Source organism: Ailuropoda melanoleuca, chromosome 2, assembly GCF_002007445.2.
Source record: "Ailuropoda melanoleuca isolate Jingjing chromosome 2, ASM200744v2, whole genome shotgun sequence".
In the NCBI taxonomy this organism is placed as follows: Eukaryota; Metazoa; Chordata; class Mammalia; order Carnivora; family Ursidae; genus Ailuropoda; species Ailuropoda melanoleuca.
The window spans coordinates 81,031,599-81,053,307 of record NC_048219.1 but is presented as its reverse complement, the minus strand read 5'-3'; the positions used below and the strand labels follow the sequence as shown (position 1 = coordinate 81,053,307).

Below are 21,709 nucleotides of genomic sequence, written 5' to 3'. Positions count from 1 at the left end.
GAAATACAGGCACTTGACCCTTGGTGTAGCTTCTGTTAGACTTTATATCACGGGAACGGATTGGTCTGATTTCTTGGCCCTCATCTTGAATTGGCCACATCCAGGGTCCCTGGCCAGTGGACTGAAGGCTTTGTCTAAGATGACTAGGGCAGCTCAGGGGATGTGGGGGAGGGCGCTTTTATCTTCCCCGTTGTCGTTTGAGGTTTTGAACTTCTCTGGGTAAAGAGGCCGTTTATCTTTGTAAACACGAAACATTTTTGCTTTCTCCAGTTTTCTGTTAATGGCGAAAGAATGGAAGCGAATAAAGTTTTACTGATTTTTGAGACTCTAGCACCTAGCGCTTTCATTTTTGAAACGTCCTGTGTGGGAGGGGCGGGTCTGGGTGCGGCCCGCCGCGTGACTCCTGGGTCGGGGGCCCACGTGGCCGGGGCGGGGACTCGGGCGCCCGGGGCGCCGACTGATTACGTAGCGGGCGGGGCCGGAAGTGCCGCTCCCTAGTGGGGGCTGTTCATGGCGGTTCCGGGGTCTCCAACATTTTTCCTTGTTGTGGTCCTAAATCCGTCGGAAGCGGAGGCAGCGAGGCTTGAGGTAAGGCTCTGCGATGTGTAGCGTTCGTCTTGGGAGTATACAGGCGCCTCCTTGTTGCCAGGAATCGAACGGAGTCTGCAGGCTGGAGACAAAGGCCCTTGGGCGGGGGTCCTTCGTTTTGAGCCCTACGGGGGAGATCTCTGGAGACTGGCGGGGGTGTAAGACGAGGGGACGGCCCGGAGGCTGCCCCACCGGAGCTGAGACGACTTGGCGGGAGGAGTAGGAAGAGGGGTTTCCTTTACCTTAGGCTGAGGGCGGGGCCCACGGACTGTTGAAAAATAGAGCAGGGTGGGGGTAGCTAGGCGACTAACCAGAATTCTGAGGCCTGCAGTAACCTGCGAATGTTTTTGCACTCCTGAAGCACTTTGAGAACCAAGTGGAGGGTCACGTGTGTGGAACCGATACCTTTCAAACTCAGGCTTTAGTTACTATTGATTACAGAAGGCTTTGAAGTACTATAGTTGTGGCTCGCCCTTTAAACCTAATTGCTGCTTTCCCACAGGTTCTTGCTGGTGTGAAATGACTGAGTACAAACTGGTGGTGGTTGGAGCAGGTGGTGTCGGGAAAAGCGCACTGACAATCCAGCTAATCCAGAACCACTTTGTAGATGAATATGATCCCACCATAGAGGTGAGGCCCAGTGGTAGCGCACTGATCCTACCTCTGGCGTTCGGTTCACCCTTACACCCATCCATTAGCTGTTCTTTAGCTAAAGGAATAGTCAAGAGAGAAAGTAAAAGTTACTTGGGATACTGAGTTGAGTAATACAGTAACGAAGCTTTACATGTTTGTGGAGAAGAGTCCATTTTTATTAGCTGCTAAAGATTTTCTAAAAAATCGACAATTTAATAGTTTAGTGAACTTTTGCATACTCATTGTTGAACTCACATGACACCTCTATTAAACACAGGTCATACGAAGAGTGATTGAATAATAGGATGGAGATAAGGGATTCAAAGATCTGGCTTTCTTCAGTTTTAATTAGCTGGCTGAAGCCGCTGAGACTGGGCTGGAGTAGAAAGAATATGAGATTTTGAGTCACTGCCTGGATTTCTTTCGGTCCCTGTTTGCAGTTTATTTAGTTACGTTATATTGAGCAAATCACTTAAACTCTCTGAGCCTCATTTTCCTCATCTATTAAATTACCATAAACATGTCCTGCCTGTCACACACACAGATGTTGAGAAAAATCAGTGTAAGTTTTTTGTGTTGATTTCATGTTATAGATTGGCTTGAATAATGGCATCTAAGGTCCTTTAAATAAAAGATTTTGTTTATTCAGCTTAAAAATGTGTGACTAGAGATTTTATTTTAATCCACACCCTGGTCTTCCTACCCCCAGCCTCTGAGCGTTTAATGGAAGCTAACTAACATAGCCATTAAAAATTAGTCATTAGTCCTTGGCAGAAATTTCTTTTTAAGCTTAACAGCTTTAGTGTTAATAGAACCTCTTAATATTTTTCTGAGTTTTATTTATTGAAGGGTAATGTACATACAGTAAAATACACAAATGGTATATTTACAGCCCAGTGACTTAAAAATTCGTGTATACTTATGTAACCACCACTCAGAAATACAGACCATTTCCAGTACCCCAGAGAGTTCTCCCATGCCACTTTCCAGTCAATAAACCCCCACCGTGCCGGGAAAAAACCACTTCTCTGACTTCTGTTACTGTAAATTGTTTAACTAAAACCTGTCTTTATAATTTTAATTGTGTTCATTGTCTCGGAACATTTATACACTTAACCATATTTCATGTTTTAAGCAAGTTTTGGCAACGCGAATTCTATGTTAATTTGAAAGTATATTACAGTCCCACAGTGAAGTTGAGTTACAGAGGCACTGATCAATGAACTAGGAAACCAGGTTGCATTCTGTTTCTGGAGCCAGATCTTTACCAAGTGTGATGGGTTATTTTCTTTGAACTGAATTCCCAAAAGTATTAAAATACAAGTAAAATTTTTGCCTTAGAGCCAAATTGAAAACTTTTAAAATATAAATACATGTGATCTATGCATGTTTTTCCTCCTGAGGAATTATAACTGTATACCTTGTTTGGAACATGTAGGAATTTGATTCAGGAATATTTCCCAAAGGTAAAAATTCACCAGGCTTGGAAAAATATTTTTTTGTTATAGTCTTGTCTGAAATAAAAAGTATCTGTGTATTTAGTCATAAACACAAATGACACTGTGTCCAGAGCCAGGTATAATTGGTGGAGGTATGTATACAACTTTAAATGTACAATAAGTGAGAAAAGTCCAGTTCATATCTTAGTAAAATACACTGTGAAACCTAATCTCAGTCTTACTGCAATAGAGCTGTCTTTGAATTACCACATTTTTTCCATCTTTTCCAGGAACAGAGTGACCACATTTCTCTTTCTGCAGGCATATAGGATTTGGGGCTTTTTTTCCTAGGGTGCCATTAAGTACTTTCTGTTTGTGATTATGTATGAGGAGTTTGAGGGATAAACCAGAGAGATGGAAATAAACTTAGGTAGGAGCTTATCTAACCTTGGCAATAGTATTGCATTCCCTATGGTTTCTAATAAAAATGAAATCTTCCTCTCTCCCTGCTGTCCCCCACCCTCCACACCCCCAGGATTCTTACCGAAAACAGGTGGTTATAGACGGTGAAACCTGTCTGTTGGACATACTGGATACAGCTGGTCAAGAGGAGTACAGTGCCATGAGAGACCAATACATGAGGACAGGCGAAGGTTTCCTCTGTGTATTTGCCATCAATAATAGCAAATCATTTGCAGATATTAACCTCTACAGGTACTAGGAACATTATTTTTTCTGAAAGGTTGATCTGTAAGTGTATTCTGAAGCTTTGTGGGAGGGATGAGGATACCACACTAGGGAAGATAGTGTTTTTAATTATGAGAAGAGTTGGTTTCAGATTGTTTACCATTGAGGTTCTGGGGTTATAACTGAAAGTTAAAATTGGAATTTATTTTATATAATACACCATGGCTAGAAAGTGTGCTAATACTTAAATGAAGCTTGCTAATGGGATGATTCAGAACCAGAGGTGGTGGTGTGAGAGATCACACAGGAATTTCAGAGAGGAAAACATGTCTGAGAACGAGTTGTCAGTAAGTCATAGAAGGGAGATGATGATAGGAAGAAACGAATGGGGAGTAGATAAAGAGGAAGGATGGTCTTTCTCAACAGAACCATAAAGTTTCAAAGCTCAATCAGACCATAAAAAATTCTGGTACAACATCCTTGTTTTACGGAATCAAAAGTAGAGTCGCAGGAAGTGATTTGTTAGGTTTTCGGAGTCATGGTTGTTATTAGCATAGCCAGGACCAAACACCCAGGACTCCTTTTTCTTAGCTCCATGTTCTTTGAGCAGAGTAATATAATGGGTCGAAACTTGGCTCCATCATCTATTACCCATGGGCCTTTGGGGCACACTACCAAATGTCTGTGCCTCAGTTTCCTTATCAATAATATGGAGAGAATAGTACCTACCAAGAGTTGTCTTGAAAATTAAACAAGTTAATAAACATGTTAATCACCAAAAAGTGCCTAGCACATAGTCAGTGCTATGCAAGTATTCCTCCTGCAGCCTGCAGCCCTGGCTTGTGCTCCATCCATAGGATGATGTCTGCTCCCAGAAACAAGCTAGTCCAAAACTGACTTCAGTGGGGTTTTTTTCCACTTACACCTGCTCTACTTTGCATCTGCTCTCTGGAAATAATAGCAATATGTAATAAAATGTCCAACACTTGTCAAGCGTCTTATATTTGTTGAATTTCTAGAAATCGTTTTTCCTCTTAGGCTGTCTTGTCTTATATTACGCTTTAAAGTAAGCCACTGCCATTACAGCAAAGTTTAGTTCTGCAGATAGCCAGTGTGATGCCAGTTCGGCACATGACTTCGTGTGTAATCCAGGGCCAGGGTCTGGCGCGGTATTGTGCCATATGATGGCCACAAATTTATGTGATTATTTCAGTTAATTAAAGTTACATAAAATTGAAAAATTTTATTTCCTTGACCACATAGCAACTGACTTCCCAAGTGTCCAACAGCTGCATATGACCAGTGGATATAGTTGGACAGCGCAGATAGAGAACCTTTCCATCATCATGAAAAGTTCTATTGGACAGTATTGGTCAAGAGAATCTAGAGAAATTGTTTCCAAACTGCTGTGTGCAATGTCTTCTATGTCATTGAAGGGAGTGCTGTAAGTTGGGAGTTCCAGATCCTTCAGCCCCCCTTTAGTAAGAGCAGTTCTGGTGTTTTCTGTTTTGTATCTTGGACTTCCAGCTATAATACTGTTTGAAGAAAATGTCTGAACACCACCCCCCTAGAGAAGTGGATAGACTGTCTTTCATTAAATACTGTCACTTTCAAGAAAACCTCAAAAAGTTATTTTGAGGCAGCAAGCTTTACTTTTTATACTTCAGATATTAATCTCGAGTGTGATTTCAAGTTGCCAATTAAATCTGGAGCCAAGCTCTTTGGAGAATCAAGGAGCCTAATAAGGGTGTGTGTCAAATGATAGAATAGAATTGCCATCCATTTCCCCCATGTTTGGCTTCCCTATGGCTGCTGCATCAGGTCTAAACCAGTCTACCTAGTATGCATGGTCTTTTATAATTAGTGGGGGCTTTTCGGGAAGCTAATAGGGCAAGATAAAATTCATTAGACCCTTTTTTTGTTGTAGCTGCTCATTCCTCCCAAAAAACCTACTCTTAGGTTATGATAACATATTCCTTTTTTTTTCTTTTTTTTTTTAAGGGAACAGATTAAGCGAGTCAAAGATTCAGATGACGTACCTATGGTGCTAGTAGGAAATAAGTGTGATTTGCCAACAAGGACAGTGGACACAAAACAAGCCCACGAACTGGCCAAGAGTTATGGGATTCCATTCATTGAAACCTCAGCCAAGACCAGACAGGTATATTTGAGCTTTGAGCATCTGGCAAGAGTTTGTTTAATGCAGAAAAGTTTGGCTGCTAGAGATGGGAGCTGCATTCTTTGTTGTTAATGGATTTTCTTATGGAGTTTCGATATTCTATTTTTTGAATCTTTGGTTTAACCCAAAATGAACTGATTCTGGTGTGGCACTTCCACCTTAACATGTTAATATTACTAAATACTACTAAATTGAGGACCCTTGATTAAAGATAAGTACAAACATTAGACCTTTCTCCATCAACATCAGCCAGTGTTCAGGGCTTTTGCTCTCCTGAATGGATCTTTAGATCTGGTAGTTCTATATGTCCCATGTTACCCATTTTTCTGTGCTTGAATGTTATTTTTGCAAAATATGCCATTTGTATACAGCCTGTTGATGTGTAATTCCACTAAAGAAGTACCAATAAGAGAGCTTATGACCTGGATTGTGTCTCTTAAGCCATCCTTATCATGTTCTTTTATAGGGTGTTGAAGATGCCTTTTACACACTGGTAAGAGAAATACGTCAGTACCGAATGAAGAAACTCAACAGCAGTGATGATGGGACTCAAGGTTGTATGGGGTTACCGTGTGTGGTGATGTAACAAGGTGAGCGTGTGGTCTCCTGACATAACTATAAATTTTATTATTTAGCATCGGGCAATTTGGAGGAGACTGCTGTTATTTTTTCTGTATTGCTATTTAACCTAGAGTTTTTGCTCACTATGGTTGTAAAATATTTTCCTTATGGCCCCCTTTCTGAGACTACTGAAATCTAAACTGTTTTTAAAGTATTTAAGTAGACTACAGCTGGGGGGCTCAGTCGATTAAGCATCTGCCTTTGGCTCATGTCATGATCCCCGGGTCCTGGAATCGAGTCCTGCATCGGGCTCCCTGCTCAGTGGGGAGTCTGCTTCTCCCTCTGCTTGTGCGTGTTCTCTCCCTCTTCCTCTCCCTGACAAATAAATAAGTAAAATCTTTTTTTAAAAAAAAGCATTTAAGTATTTTATAGACAGTATTACACTTTCAATAATATTAGAAACTAGAAGGCGTTATTAGGAAAAGTACGCATACCATACCATATTCTTGGCTCTGATTAGGAGTTTGAAGAATCACTACATCAAAACTCGATTATAATAACATGATGTGTGTTCTTTTCTTATAGATACTTTTAAAGTTCTAGCATCTGAAAAGAGCCACTGTCAAGGTAGGACAAGTTTGGAAATGAATATGTTATCGTTCGTGTTGATTTCTTAACCTTGTTTTTCTTACATTTTCTATATGCCACTTACACAGATTCTGTCTTTATTTTAGCTGCACTGACACCCTGGTCCTGACTTCCCTGGAGGAGAAGTATTCCTTTTGCTATCTTCAGTCTCACAGAGAAGCTCCTGCTACTTCCCCAGCTCTTAGTAGATCAGTACAGTATTCTCTATTTGAGAAGTTCTCTGAATAACTACCTCCTCACTTGGTTGTCTGACCAGAGAAGTGAACCTCTTGTTACTCCCCACTGGTTTTCCACCCTGGGTTCTCCCCCAGCACACACAAACAAACCTCCGCCATCCCAGGTTTTTCATCTGAAAAGTAATTCATGCTCTGAAACAGAGAACCAAACTGTAGACATGAAATTCTGTAGGAAACAATGTCTTGAGCTCTAAAGTAGCAACTGCTGGTGATTTTTTTTTTCCTTTTTACTGTTGAACTTGGAACTATATTGGTTTTCGGAGAAATGTCATAAATTACTGTTTTGCTGAGAATATAGTTAAGTTGCCATTTGGTTTGTTTGTAATGTCATTGGCTATATTCTGCAAATTGGCATCTGCTCTGCATTCATAAATGCCCGAGTGAATACTGACTTTTGAGTCTATCCGAGTATTCTCGACTTTCACGTAATCAAATCTAACTCTTGCAGCAAAGTGCCTTTTTCTTAGGAGTGGTTTGTAGACTTGCTTTATAATATTTCAGTGGAATAGATGTCTCAAAAATCATTATACATGGAAATGAATGTCTGAGATACATCCATGACCTGTCTACCTTTGAGAGAAAGACATCCCGATGTGATAGCAGATGCCATTTCTTACATGTATGAAGTTGGATTTCTGGAGACTTGATTTGGGTCTCTTCCAAGAGAAAGGTGAAACTGGAAACAATTATGAATAATTTCACTTAATTTTTACCTACTATGTACTTTTTTGGGGGAGTAGGGCAGGGGGTAGGTTACCACTTACAAAATGTATGCAATTTGTTTCTTCTAGCTTACTGATAATGAACTTCCATTCATATTTAAATTTAGGTCATAGCTGAAAGCTCTGCATTTGCAGGTGTTCGAAATTGTAATAGTTTAATAGCTATGATTAATGATTTTCAAGCCTCAGATGTATTAACAGACACGTTCTCACTGCATATCATGGTATTTTAATGATGTATATAATTGCCCTCATTCGCCTTCTTAGCCCACCCTCTCCCTCACCCCACCACAATGGCGGCTTGGTTATTTCAGTTAGTAAAGCATGGTGCTGACAGACCAGGGTCACAGTTTCAAAACTTGAGCAAGCCAGTTAGCATCACAGAAAGGAATTCTTCCATGTTTGCTCAGGGCACCAGGAACTCCAGCTAGTAGTTTTGCCAGATGCATACTGTTAGTCCTGCCAGGAGGGACGAGGTCAGTTAGCACAAACCCTTCACCATGACTGGAAAAACTGCCATCTTGAGGAGGGTCAGCCTCGAGGCTTTTATAAATAGTGTTTAGACTTCTTTTTAGCCATGTGGAAACTCTGAATTAAACCCAATATTATTTTCATTATTTTGAGAATGAGGATGCCTCGGATCAAAATGTTTTAAATTTTCTGTATTGATAGTGTTCTTTGAAGGGTGCAAGATAGGATGTTGATGAATTAGTCTGTGCATACCAGATAATAAGCTGATGAGTTTGTTCAGAACAAGAAGTCACCTTTCTGTTGAAACTGCTGTTTAAGAAGGGAATGGAAAATAGAATGAATTGTTAGTTATGAGGCTTTGGAGGTAGAGCTTTTCCATTTGCAGATAATTCCTGGTAATTCTCGTGAAAATTAGACTTGGATAACTTTTGATAAAAGATTAGTTCCAAAATGGCCACTTTCTGTTCTGGTCTTCTGATGTGTCAATCCTTCCTGAGGTCCTCCATCTTCTAAAATGAATTTTCCTTTAAACTCCACATTGCCTTGAAATGAATTCCGAAGAGGGGAAGAAACATCGATTGTGCCCAGAGTGGAATAAACCCAGAGAGTTGTGTTCCTTTGTGTTAATTTTGAGAACTTTCGTATACTGTCAACACCTGTCAACAGAAACTCTGTTGCCGTGTCTCTGCTCCTTGTGGGACTGGCTTGTCACCTCCGTGCTTGTCATTGTCTTCCACCTCCTCCTCCTCTGTGCTGTGTGACCGACGGTAGGACTCTTCTTTTTTTAATCAAATTTAGGGAAAAAGATACTCATTTTAGCCCTTAAATAGATGTACCTTATAGTTTTTTCAAGTATGTTCTAAGCACAGACGTATTTAAATGGGGCCAAAATTCAGACTTCAAAATGTTCTTTTAATAGCTTCTTAAGAAGTTACATGTAGGTGTGAATTTTGGCACAATAGAGTGACAAACTTAGAGCTAAATGCTGAATAACTTCAGTCGGTGTGAAATAAAGTGTGGTTTTTAGAATATGTTTGTGATTGCTGAAAACAGTTCTAGTTTACCTCAAAATCTGAAAAGTCTCTTTCCCCAAGTTAAGTGCCTGGCCAGCTGTTATGAATTACATACTACTTTATGTGTGTTTGTGTTTTAAAGGTTGCACCTTCAAGAGTGTGAAAATGTTCTGTCTACAGGCCACCATGCCTAATCTGTAGATGAAACTGTTCAGTGCTCTATTTGCTCCAGCAGCATACTCTAGAATGTTACTTGGTAATATAATATCGTACTTACTAGTTTTCACATTAGTGTAATAGGTAAAATTATTCTCCGTATGTATTTTAGTTGGCCCATGTTTAGTCTTTCATCATCCTTTAAACTGCTGTGAATTTTTTGTCTTGACTTGAAAACAAGGATAGAGAAACACTTTAAAGACATATTTTGGTTTTTTCCCATTCCAGAATTTGTGAGCATAATCCTATTTTGCTTTACATTTACAGTCATGATTTCTCAAGCTGGCAGCTACAACCAAGAACCAAAAAATGGTGCACTCTGCTTCTTGTAATTCATCTCTGCTAGTAAGTTACAAGAAGTGAGGATAATTAATTAGGGAAGCTATTTTATTTAGGTGGTTTCTGTAAGCAAGGGACTATAATTCTTGTACATTATTTTTCATCTTTGCTGTTTCTTTAAGCAGTCTAATGTGCCACAAAATTATTTTTAAGGTGTTTCCTGTAAGAATTGTTTTAAAAGTGTTCTCATTATCAGAGTAGTTATAGATATGTTTCAGAATATAACTGGTGATTCTTAAAGGCTCAAGAACTGACCGAAGAAGCAATTGTATGAATTCTACTCTGGAGGGAAGGGAGGATCTCAATGGAAATTGTATGACTTTTATATTTCTGTGCCATCGAATATAGGTAAAAATACCAATTGTGCAATTCTGCTGTTTAAATAGGAACTATTGGCCTCCTTGGCCCTAAATAAAAAGGGCTGATATTTTAAGTTGACTATTTTATTGTAAATTAATCCATCCTGATTTTTAAAAATTTGGTTGAATGTTTTTCTTGTTAAATGTTTAAAAAATAAAAACTGGAAGTTCTTTGCTTAGTCATAACTCTTTTTTCCAGCGAAGTGGCTTTATTGTAAGTTAATACCAATTTTAGACTTTTGGATGTGACATTTGGACAGTGTTTTCAAAGATCCAAATTCCTTATTTTATCCCAATACAAAATGTGTCAAAGCCTGCTTTTAAACTGTTACCTTGGGGGTGATTCATAGCCATGATCCATAGCTACATGTCAAATTCTAACATATTAATATGAAGTACTCGAAACTATCTTTGGAAATCTTTTGTCCTGTTTTTGCATTACTGCACAGTCTGCAGTCTCGGTATCATTAGAAGAACATCAGTGTAGGAGCCAAAGAACAAGGGTTCCAAGTATAATTTTACTACTCTGGACCATAGTTTCCTCATTTACAAAATAGGGAAGTTGAATTGGTGTATCTCAGGTTCCCAGCCCTAATTAAGGAGATGTAGTGATTAAAAACAAAAACGAACAAACAAACAAAACAAAACAAAAAAAACCTAGGATTTTCCACCTAACACTCGCATACTGTGATTATGAGGACCTTGGTTTATTCTACCAAAGACATTGTTTTTACTTTCACTTTTTCTTCAGAAGAGGACAAGGAGGGTTATCATTAATATTTGGCTGAACTGAGCTTGAGGAAAACCAATGTAAATGACAAAATACTGTTTCTAGATAGGACTACCAAGAAATAGAAACATGTTAGATAATTAAATGAAAAACAGAATTACGGGCTTTGTATATCTAAACCATTTCCCCCTTAAGTTGATCACCTGTGCCTCCTGTCGTCTATTTTTTGCTAATATTTGATCCCCTAGTAACTGAAAGAGGGAAGGAGAAAAGGATGCTTTCTGGCTTCTGCTGGTGGCTGCTATTCTGTTCGGCAAAGTGAAGCTACAAAGAGACAAATGATGACAAAGTAGCCAAGGAAGCTTGTTTATTTGTAATATGTGGAGATCTCCCATGTACCTCTGCTGTTAAGATTTCTGTCCTTAGAACAAGCAATACTCAAGGTCATTAAAAGGCCAACATAGTTAGATGAGTTATTTGATACCCATAAATACGGGTAAAGGGGCCAAGAGGCCACACTAGTGATCATTTTGCAGAACTGCTTAAGAGACATTTCAGAGTGGCCAACTCCATAACTTGAGAGCACAGATCAATGTCCAGTATCCAAGTGGGAAAATATGCTTTGTATTGCTTTAAAAACAACTCTGGGCAATGAAACGTGGTCAGTAAAAGCAAACTGGAACTCTAGGAACATAAATATAGGAAAGAAATATCCTTCGCAGTGCCAAAAGGAGAAATAAAAGGTTCAGATTCATGAACTGGAAGCAAACTTCATGAATTGATCGTTCTTACCTGGAGATTGTGTACCCATGATTTACTTCACACTTGCACCAAAATAGTTTATTAGCCTACTGCATGTTATTTTTCAGCTTTAAAGAATGAACTTAGTCTCTTCTTAAAATAGTACAAATACTCCATTATAAATACAGTGTACCACTGACATGTGGGGGTGTAAAAAGAGAACAAGAGGTAGCACTCACCCAACGCTGGGAGTTAAAGTGATTATTAAATGTCTCTAAAATGTTTCTAAAGATAGAGGCAACTTCCAGTCTAGCTGCTAGGACGTGGTTGGAAGGGCGCTGTTGCCTCCTAGAGCCTTGAAGTACATGAGCCTGAAATAGCCAAGTTAGGAAAAGAAGTCTGGAAAGGCTGCTGTGAAATGATACAGTTGGCACTGCTGGCCCTTTCTCTAGGAGCTACAGATGTGTGAGGTACATAGAAGATGAAGTCTGAAAGAAAACTGGCAAATTATTTTAAAACATCTTAGTACAAATTGATTCTACTAAGAGAGACCCACTATCCCTGATTTTTTTTTTTAACCAATGGAGTGAAGTTTAAAGACCTCTTCCAAGTTAGATCAAGAACTCCCATAAATGTATGCTGCTTTTGCCTGTGAATTTGAGGAGTTTGACATTTAACAGTTAAACTCCAGATGAAACTCTACAATAGCAAAATTACCAAGGCCTGTGCCTGTGTCACCCCGTCGTTCTGTATGTGATGTTGACATTTCCTCTCAGAGAAACATTTGGATCCCACCATGAGGCAGAGCCACATGCCCTAACAAAATATATTTGGTACACTGGCTCACTAAATTTTCCTTATGACTTTCCTTCCTAATTCATTCAGCAAGTTTTTATTGAATACCTACTATGTGCTTGGGCGCCGTGCTGCTCTGAACATTGAGTAGCGAACCAGATAGACGTTGGTTCCTTATTCATCTTTTATATTCTATGGAGGAGAGATCACTAACACAAAATTTCTTAGTTGGAATTTGGTGATTGTCTCAAAGACCCTACCCAGTTTTTTTGACTCCTTCCCTGTCTTTCTGAGAATGCTCAAGGCTACCCAGGATACACCAGAAACTGTCCCGCGCCTCTTTGTCACTTGGGTCGCTCCTTTTCAAGTCAAGGCTCCATAGAAACACAAACAATATATTGCTTTGCACGTTCAAAGTGCTCTTACGAACCTCATCTCATGTAATCCTCAACAACAAAGAAATACAGGAATGGCCTCCATTTTACTGGTGAAAAAACAGAATCTCCTAAAAATGGATGGGTTTATTTAGATTTGAGCCCGGGTCTCCTGATTTCAGATCCTGTGCTCTTTTTGGTTCACTGAGTAGTTTTGAAACCATGCTTCTCAAAGCCCTTCGAGTCTTATAAAGATTTCTGAGGAAGCCTGAGTGGATGGAGCCCTGTCCTTCCTCGTCCCCCTACTTCAGCTGAAGCAGTCCACTTTCATCCATTTTTCATTTTAGGCTTTCATTCGAGATTTAGTTTGAGGACTTTTTATTTTATTTTATTGTATTTATTGTATTGTATTTATTGTATTGTATTGTATTTATTTGAGAGAGAAAGAAAGCAAGTGCACAAGCTGGGGAGACAGGCAGAGGGAGAGGGAGAAGCAGGCTCCCCTCTGAGCAGGGAGCCCGATGAGAGACTGGATTCCAGGACCCTGAGATCATGACCTGAGCTGAAAGCAGATGCTTAAACGACTGAGATACCCAGGCGCCCCTCGTTTGAAGATTTCTTAAGAAAAAGTTCAAACACCACTCGACTTCAATCTAATTCTACAACCATCTATCAATGGGGAATCACTAGGTCCCATCCTCATGCTTAGTCCAGAACCCAGTACCCTCTAGGCACTGTCATGGTCATTGCACAACTAAGCAATAGTGAGGGAGGATATAACAGTGGTTCAGAACCCCCCACTCTGGAGCCGGAATACCTGGGCTAATACTTAACCACTGACTATGAGCCTTTGGGCAAGTCAACCTCTCTGTATCTAAATTTTTTCAACTGTAAAACGGAGGTAATAATAGTTCCTCAATAGACTATTGTGAAGGGGCACCTTCGTGGCTCAATCAGTTAAGTGTCGGACTCTTGATTTCGGCTCAGGTCATGATCTTAGGGTTGTGAGATCGAGCCCCACAGTGGGCCCCGTACTGGGAGTGGAGGCTGCTTAAGATTCTCTCACCCCGCTGCTGTATGCTCGAGTGCTGGTGTCGAGATGGGCAAGTTTATGAAACCAGGGAAGGTGGTGCTGGTCCTGGCCGGACGCTACTCCGGACACAAAGCGGTCATCGTGAAGAACATTGATGATGGCACTTCAGACCGTCCCTACAGCCATGCTCTGGTGGCTGGAATTGACCGCTATCCCCGCAAAGTGACTGCCGCCATGGGCAAGAAGAAAATCGCCAAGAGGTCAAAGATCAAGTCTTTTGTGAAAGTTTATAACTACAATCATCTCATGCCCACAAGGTACTCTGTGGATATCCCCTTGGATAAAACTGTCGTCAACGAGGATGTCTTCAGAGACCCTGCTCTTAAACGCAAGGCCCGACGAGAGGCCAAGGTCAAGTTCGAAGAGAGGTACAAGACCGGCAAGAACAAGTGGTTCTTCCAGAAGCTGCGGTTTTAGATGTTTTGTTTTCAGTCATTAAAAATACCAAAAACAAAAACAAAAACAAAAACAAAAAAAAAGATTCTCTCACCCCTCCTCCTCCCCCTCCCACACATGCACACACCCCCCTCTCAAAACAAACAAACAAAAAAAAACTGTGAAAATTAAATGAATTAATATATGTTTAAGAAAAAAAAAACCAAAATACTTGGAACAGTCCTCAGCACAATCCCCATTGCAGGGACCCCTTGGCATGCCTCCCTCTCACTTCCAACAGAACGCGGGTACACTGTTAAGTTTAGATTGTTAAAAGCAAATTTGTTAAAAGCAAATTGCTGAATTTCATTTCCATTCAAGAGACAGGAAATAAAGTCAGTTTGTCTCATGGAAAAGGATGAGTCTTATAAATCTGACTTCTTTATTTTTAGGCATATATGGGAAATTATTACCGACAGGGAAAGGAGGCTGAATCCAGTAAAATTCCACAGGTTCCGTTACACTCCAAACAAAAACCGATTACTTAGGTATAAAGTAACTTTTACATACCTCTAACAGGGTGACCAAAAGGGTGCACAGACGCTGCTGGCAAAAGGGTTGTGCTCCCAAACCGGAAGTTGTAATGAACCAGAACCGCTCCCACCAGCCAACGTCACAAAAGATGAAGCTGTTCCTGAACGCGTACTTAGGGCCAGCCTGAGCCCCATAGGCGACTTTGGTATCTCTGAACCACGAAGGACGGAGGACGCAAGGAAAGGGGTGGAAGTTCCCAGCGGGTTTCACAGCAGGGAGGGACACCTGCTATAGCAGAACAGAAGGGCTTTGTAGACAAAGAGAAAAAAGAAAAAAAAAGGCAGGCAGCAGTGATCTGTGTATATAGCTGATGCCCCGTAAGTGCCTGTCATCTCCTTCCTGCACAGCCTCAGGTTACAGAGCTCTCTAACTCAGTGAAATACAAGAGATCTCGCCCTTTAAAAAATACTTATGGGGCGCCTGGGTGGCTCAGTCAGTTAAGCATCTGCCTTCGGCTCAGGTCATGATCCCAGGGTCCTGGGATCAGCCCAATGTTGGGCTCCCTGCTCGGCGGGGAGTCTGCTTCTCCCTCTACCTCTGCCCTTATCATCTGCTCCTGCTTGCTCTCATTCTCTCTCTCTCTCAAATAAATAAAAATGTTTAAAACCCTAAAAAAAAAAAAAAACTTGTAAATTTGTTATTTGGAACTCTGAACGTTTTTCATTGGAATAATGTTCTAAATGATTCTGAATTTCCCAGGTTAGGTCCAACCAATGTAGTCTGTAATATAGCTGAAATATTCACATTAACAGGTTTTAAAAGAAAACAAGGTAATACTTTTTTTTTCTTCTAAAAACAAAAGCAAAGGGGTGCCTGGCTGGCTCAGTTGTTAAGCGTCTGCATTCAGCTCAGGTCATGATCCCAGCATTCTGGGATGGAGCCCCGCATGGGGCTCCCTGCTCAGCGGGGAGCCTGCTTCTCCCTCTCCCACCCACTCCCCCTGCTTGTGTTCCCTCTCTCGCTGCCTCTTTCTCTGTCAAATAAATAAAATTTAAAATCTTAAAAAAAAAAAAAACTAAAGCAAAAAAAAAACAGAGTTGAATAAGACTAGTTTATCTTATATACTGATGCTTGAAGAAAAGCAAGCTTGGGGCACCTGGGTGGCTTAGTTGGTCCAGCATCCAACTCTTGATTTCAGCTCAGGTCCTGATCTCAGGGTGCTGAGATTGAGCACCACTCCCCCCAAGTGGGGGCTCCATGCTGGGTGTACAGCCTACTTAAGATTCTCTCTCTCCCTCTCCCCCTTTCCCCCCACTTTCTCTCCTCTCAAAAAAAAAAAAAGATTAAAAAAAAAGAAGAAGAAAAGCAAGCTTAATTACAGAAAAAGAATCAGTAGATACAGACTTGTCCCATTGAAGGAAACTTCTGGGTCCTTCCCTTAAAGGCTGTAGGTGATGATAGGATCAGAATTTGTTTTATTTCATTTTCCTTTAAATTCAGGTTTTATTTTTCTTATGATAAAAACAATACTTGTTCGTGGTAGAAAATGGAACTAAGCCAATAGTAAAAAGCAAAAAATTACCATCATCCCACCACCCAGACAGAACACTCGTGTAAGTTCCCCGGGCTGCTTTTCAATCTCTATAGTGATATTTAAATTAAATAACCCCCCACTTTTTTTTTTCAAAAACAGGATTATACTCTGTATACATCTTTGTACTATGTTTTCTCAATCAACATTTTTAAATGATTCCTATATTAATATGTATTCATTCACATCATCATCTTAATTTCTAAGTGGTATTTTATGTGATGTTGTACCATACTTTAATAAATCTTCTATTGCAGATATATCAGTTTTTCCTACTTTTTGGGCTCTTACAACGGTTTGGCTACAATTAACATTTTGGAATACATTTTTAAGTACTTGTATAACAATTTCCATAAAATAAAGTCGTAAAAATGAAATTGTTTTATCACTAGATAAGCATACTTTTTAAGGGTTTTTGATAAATGTATTGCCAAATTCCCTTCCATAAAGACTAAAATCTTACACTTCCACACCAACCCCATATGAGTGTCTGTTTTCCCATTTAATAAACACTGAGTATTATCAAGGAACTGGTTCTTTTTTTATATCAAATTCACTTCAAATTGTATGGAGTAACAGAAACAAATTGTAAATTATTTGCTTTAAAAAAATAAATATTAGGGAGACCCTGGGTGGACCAGTTGGTTGAATGACCGACTCTAGATTTCAGCCAGGGTCATGATCTCAGGTTCGTGAGATTGGGCGCCTGCCCTCGCCCCGTGGGGCTTCGTGCTGAGTGCGCATAAGATTCTCTCTCTCCTTCTGCCCCTCCCTATCCCCGCTCGCGCTCCCTCTCTCTCTCTCTTTCTCTAACAAAGAAAAAAAACCACTAAATGTTAGAATATATGCAGTTTTAGAAATTCCTCATAGTATAATGAAGCATGTTTTTCAAACTTGCATCAGGTGGAATTCCCCAAAAGACAAGTTTCTTAAGATCTTTTCATTTTTTTAAAAAAAGATTTTATTCATTTATTTTGAGACAGAGAGTGTATGCACATGTGAGCAGGGAAAAGGGCAGAGAGGAAGGGAGAGGGATAATCAGACTCCATGCTGAGATCTGAGCCCATGGGGCTTGACCCCACAACCCCCATAACATGACCAGAGACAAAATCGAGAGTCAGCCACTCAACTGACTGAGCCACCCAGGCTTCCCAAGACCTTTTCATTTTTAACTTGATGGTAAAGACTTAAAATTTGTTCTTCTCTTCTCCCCATTACTTACACCTACCAAATTTTGTGCTAATAACTTTAGATTCATTAATTCATTTATTCAGTGAATTGGGAATATAAAAATAATACAGGGTAGGGCCACAAATACTACCCCCACGTCTCAAAATGTCTCTGCATTCTCCTCCCTTCCTCTACTCCACACTCAGAGGAAAAAGTCCTCTCCTCTTTCAAGGTTCTTCCTCCACCTGAGTCTTTTTTTTTTTTTAAAGATTTTTTTAATTTCTTTATTTGACAGAGATAGAGACAGCCAGCGAGAGAGGGGACACAAGCAGGGGGAGTGGGAAAGGAAGAAGCAGGCTCATAGAGGAAGAGCCTGATGTGGGTCGATCCCATAACGCCGGGATCACGCCCTGAGCCGAAGGCAGACGCTTAACCGCTGTGCCACCCAGGCGCCCCATCTCCACCTGAGTCTTGCTTCCACCTCCCCCCATGTCCTTCAAGACTGGAAAATTATTCTGTCCTTTAGTGCCCACTCTCTATTTGTGTTTCTATTCCTCCATCTATAAATATGCTCCCTTGACCCTAGTTCCCTCTCCCTATCATTCTGTGTTTTCTCCTTGCGCTCTGACATCATTAGAAAAGAAAGGTCTCCAGCTCTTCACCTCCCAACCACTCTTCAACTCACAACAATCAAGTCTCCTCTAAAACCTCCCTAACAGTGTGACGGTTACAGAGCTGGGACGAGAAGCTCTTGAACTTGCTTTGAGGATCCCACTGACAGTTTCTAGCTGCCACACCTTTTCATCTGCAACCTTGAAGCCATGTTCAGTACCCGCCCTCCCGATCGCACAGTGACTGGACATGGTGGGGGTGCTAGAGTTGGGCCAATTCTGCTCCCTATAGGACTCCTCAAATGGGCAATCCCTTTGCGGAACTCCCCATTGGCTGGGACAAGACTTTCCCAGACTGCAATCTGGGGCTCTTTCTACCCATCCTCCTTCCTTCCCTCTCTCCTCTTACACCTGTCAGATCTGCATCGCACCATGGTCCAAAGACTTTCCCTATTGACTACTGCTCCCTCCTCTTTTCTCCTTCACAGGCATTACTCCAATAAATCTCTTGTATGTCTCATTCTGTCTGGACATCTTCTTGAAGGACCTGAACTGACGCGCGGTGATCACTAAGTTTCCTAATAGCCGAACCTATGAGCTGTTTTCTGTCCTCTCGTGAAGGCTCACTGCATTAAACCCTGTAACTCAGTTTCAGATTGCTTTTCTCCCATAGCTTCTATGAGGCAGTATTTTCCACTTCTCCTCCTTCTTCCACCATCATTTCAACTCTTTCTGTGGTCTTTTCTTTCTACAACCAATCCCTAAATATTCGCTTTCCTTAAGAATCTTTCTGTGGCCCTCCACTCTTTCTCTCTGTATCAGCGATGTAACTGATTATCAGAGTTTTAACCACGATCATTGCCGATGACTCACAAATCTATCTCCAGTTCAGGATTCTCTCCCGAGCTCCAAAGCCAAATATCCAACTGCCGACTGGATGAGTTAAGCCGGATACTTTGGTTTTGGCCTTAATTTTATCTATCCCCTTGTATTATCTTCCTACCAATCACTCACAAGGAAACTTGAAACATATTCTCGACAACTCCTCTTTCATCACCCCAATATCCAATTTGTGGTTTGATAGTCTTGTTCTTGAAATAGGTCACATCTCTCACTGCCCACTGCAGTTCTACAGTGATTGTCTCAGTTTAAGTCTTCCTCATCTTTAACCAAGATTTTCAAAAAATGACCTTTTAATTAAGGTTTTCCTTCTGCCAGCCTTTCTCCGTTCCTAACCACATGTGGCCAAAGGGACTTCCTGAAATGCAAATAGATCATTTAAGAGACGGTACAATGCAGAAGTAAAGCACAAAGGCTTCAGCTTAGGATGAATCGAAGTTCAAATCCTGACTCTGCCTCATTGATTGCTTAACTATGGCCAATCACTTAATATTTCTAAGCCTCAGTTACTTCATTTGAAAAATGAAGATTAATAATATTATCTACCACAAAGAAACATTGTGAAGATTTAAGAAGATAATAAACATAGGTTAATTGGTGGAAGATATATGGTCAAAATATGTTTTTTAACTCATTTTTTAATTAATTGTTATTATTTTTTAAGTAGGTTCACACCCAGTGTGGAGCCCAATGCAGGGCTTGAACTCACAGTCCTGAGATCAAGACCTGAGCTGAGATCAAGAATCAGACACTTAGTTGACTGAGCCACCCAGATGCCCCTTTTATTATTTCACATTGCTCCTAACAGCTCTTCCGTGGTCCCCCAGTGCTATAATGATTACACTGAAACCCCTTAGCATGGTATGATTTTGCCTCATTTTCCTCCCTGTCTCTTGGCAGGCACCTTTTCAAACTCTATGCTTCAGTCCCAACCATACTGTAGTAATTGCAATTCCACAAGTGGGTCATGAATTCTCGATAATAGCGCACTTATGAAAAAGGGCTTGGGCCCTGAAATGAATTGGTATATAAGCCTTTGAATTTGGGGGATGGGGAACACCAATGGGATAAGAGTATGAAGTAACTAGGGTTGATCCCATAGATTTGAGGAAATTTATTTTCTCTGTAATGTTCCACAGTCATATGGAAATTTATTCAAGAAGTTCTCGAATTATTTGGGGGGGCAATTTTCTAAAATTTGTATGGATAGAGTCTTGACGACCCACTAGAGACTTGTGTGAGGTATCTAAGAATCCACACTAGTAGTCTAAATAGTTCTGAGGCGACACCTGGGTGGCTCAGTCGGTTAAGCTTCTGCCTTCAGCTTGGGTCATGATCCCAGAGTCCTGGGATCGAATCCCTCATCGGGCTCCTTGCTCAGCAGGGAGCCTGCTTCTCCCTCTGCCTACTCTGCCTGCTGCTCTCCCTGCTTGTGCTCTCTCTCTCTCTGACAAATAAATAAGTAAAATCTTTTAAAAAAATTAAACAGTTCTGAGAAGAGGTCTATTTCTATCCTCAGTTATAGAATTGCTTGAAAACCATCTCTCATCATTAGAAATCGTCTCATTTTGTTTCCTTCATAGCACCCATTACTACCTGAAATTACCTTATCGCCTGTTAGAATATAAACAGAGGCTTTGTCTTTCTTGTTCACTATACATATGCCACTGCCCAGGACAATATCTGGTTAGAATTTCCTAAAAACTGAGTCCACACAACTAGTAAGAAGAGGAGATATGACTAGAACTGAGGTCTAGGGGCGCCTGGGTGACACAGTGGTTAAGCATCTGCCTTTGGCTCAGGGCGTGATCCCGGCATTGTGGGATCGAGCCCCACATCAGGCTCTTCCTCTATGAGCCTGCTTCTTTCCTCTCCCACTCCCCCTGCTCGTGTTCCCTCTCTCGCGCTGTCTCTATCTCTGTCGAATAAATAAATAAAATCTTAAAAAAAAAAAAAAAAAAAGAACTGAGGTCTGTTTGACCTTACCCACTAAACTTGGTGTCCTTGAGTACCCAAGAAATACTTGTTGAAACAATTAATGAAGAGTCAATGAATGTGTTTTTTTAAAGATTTATTTATTTATTTATTTATTTGAGGGAGAGAGAGGGAGAAAACACAAAAACTTTCAAGCAGACTCCACGCTGAGTACGGAGCCCAACTCGGGGCTCGATTCCATGACCCTGAGATCATGACCTGAGCCAAAACCAAAAGTCGGACACTCAACCGACTGAGCCACCTTCAATGAATGTTTTTAAGTGGAGAATATAAGGATGAAAGTGATGGGATTTTAAAAAAGATTTTATTTATTTATATGCCAGAGAGAGAGAGAGAGCGAGAGCAAGTGAGCGCACAAGCGGGAGAGCGGCAGGCAGAGGGAGAAGCAGGCTCCCCACTGAGCAAGAAGCCTGATGCGGGACTCGATCCCAGGATCCTGGGATCATGACCTGAGCTGAAGGCACATGCCTAACCGACTGAGCCACCCAAACATCCCAAAGTGGTGTTTTAAAAAGATTTAATCTGGCAGTATTTTGCAATGTGGTTTGGAGGCAGGGAAAATAATTAAGCATCTATTGCAGTTATCAGATTTGAGATGATTAATGACTTATCAGAATTACATTAGCTGCTGGTAACCAAAAAACCTGACTAATCAGTGCCTAAAACAAATTTATTTTTCTTATATACAGTTAACCCTTGAACAACATGA

General features: G+C 40.6%; 1 protein-coding gene and 1 non-coding gene across 2 annotated transcripts; both read left to right on the top strand.

Annotated features, from left to right (window-relative positions):
• Positions 1–443: 443 nt before the first annotated feature.
• NRAS (NRAS proto-oncogene, GTPase) lies at positions 444–10,277 on the top strand. The gene is made up of 7 exons (XM_002928613.4): positions 444–588; positions 1,091–1,218; positions 3,196–3,374; positions 5,349–5,508; positions 5,993–6,116; positions 6,673–6,714; positions 6,822–10,277. The coding sequence occupies exons 2-5, from the start codon at positions 1,108–1,110 to the stop codon at positions 6,110–6,112; spliced, it is 570 nt and encodes a 189-aa protein (XP_002928659.1). The 5' UTR covers positions 444–588; positions 1,091–1,107; the 3' UTR covers positions 6,113–6,116; positions 6,673–6,714; positions 6,822–10,277.
• Positions 10,278–13,782: 3,505 nt separating this feature from the next.
• LOC100464450 lies at positions 13,783–14,281 on the top strand. The gene has a single exon (XR_002144477.2). It is a non-coding gene; the product is annotated as a 60S ribosomal protein L27 (transcript).
• Positions 14,282–21,709: the final 7,428 nt, after the last annotated feature.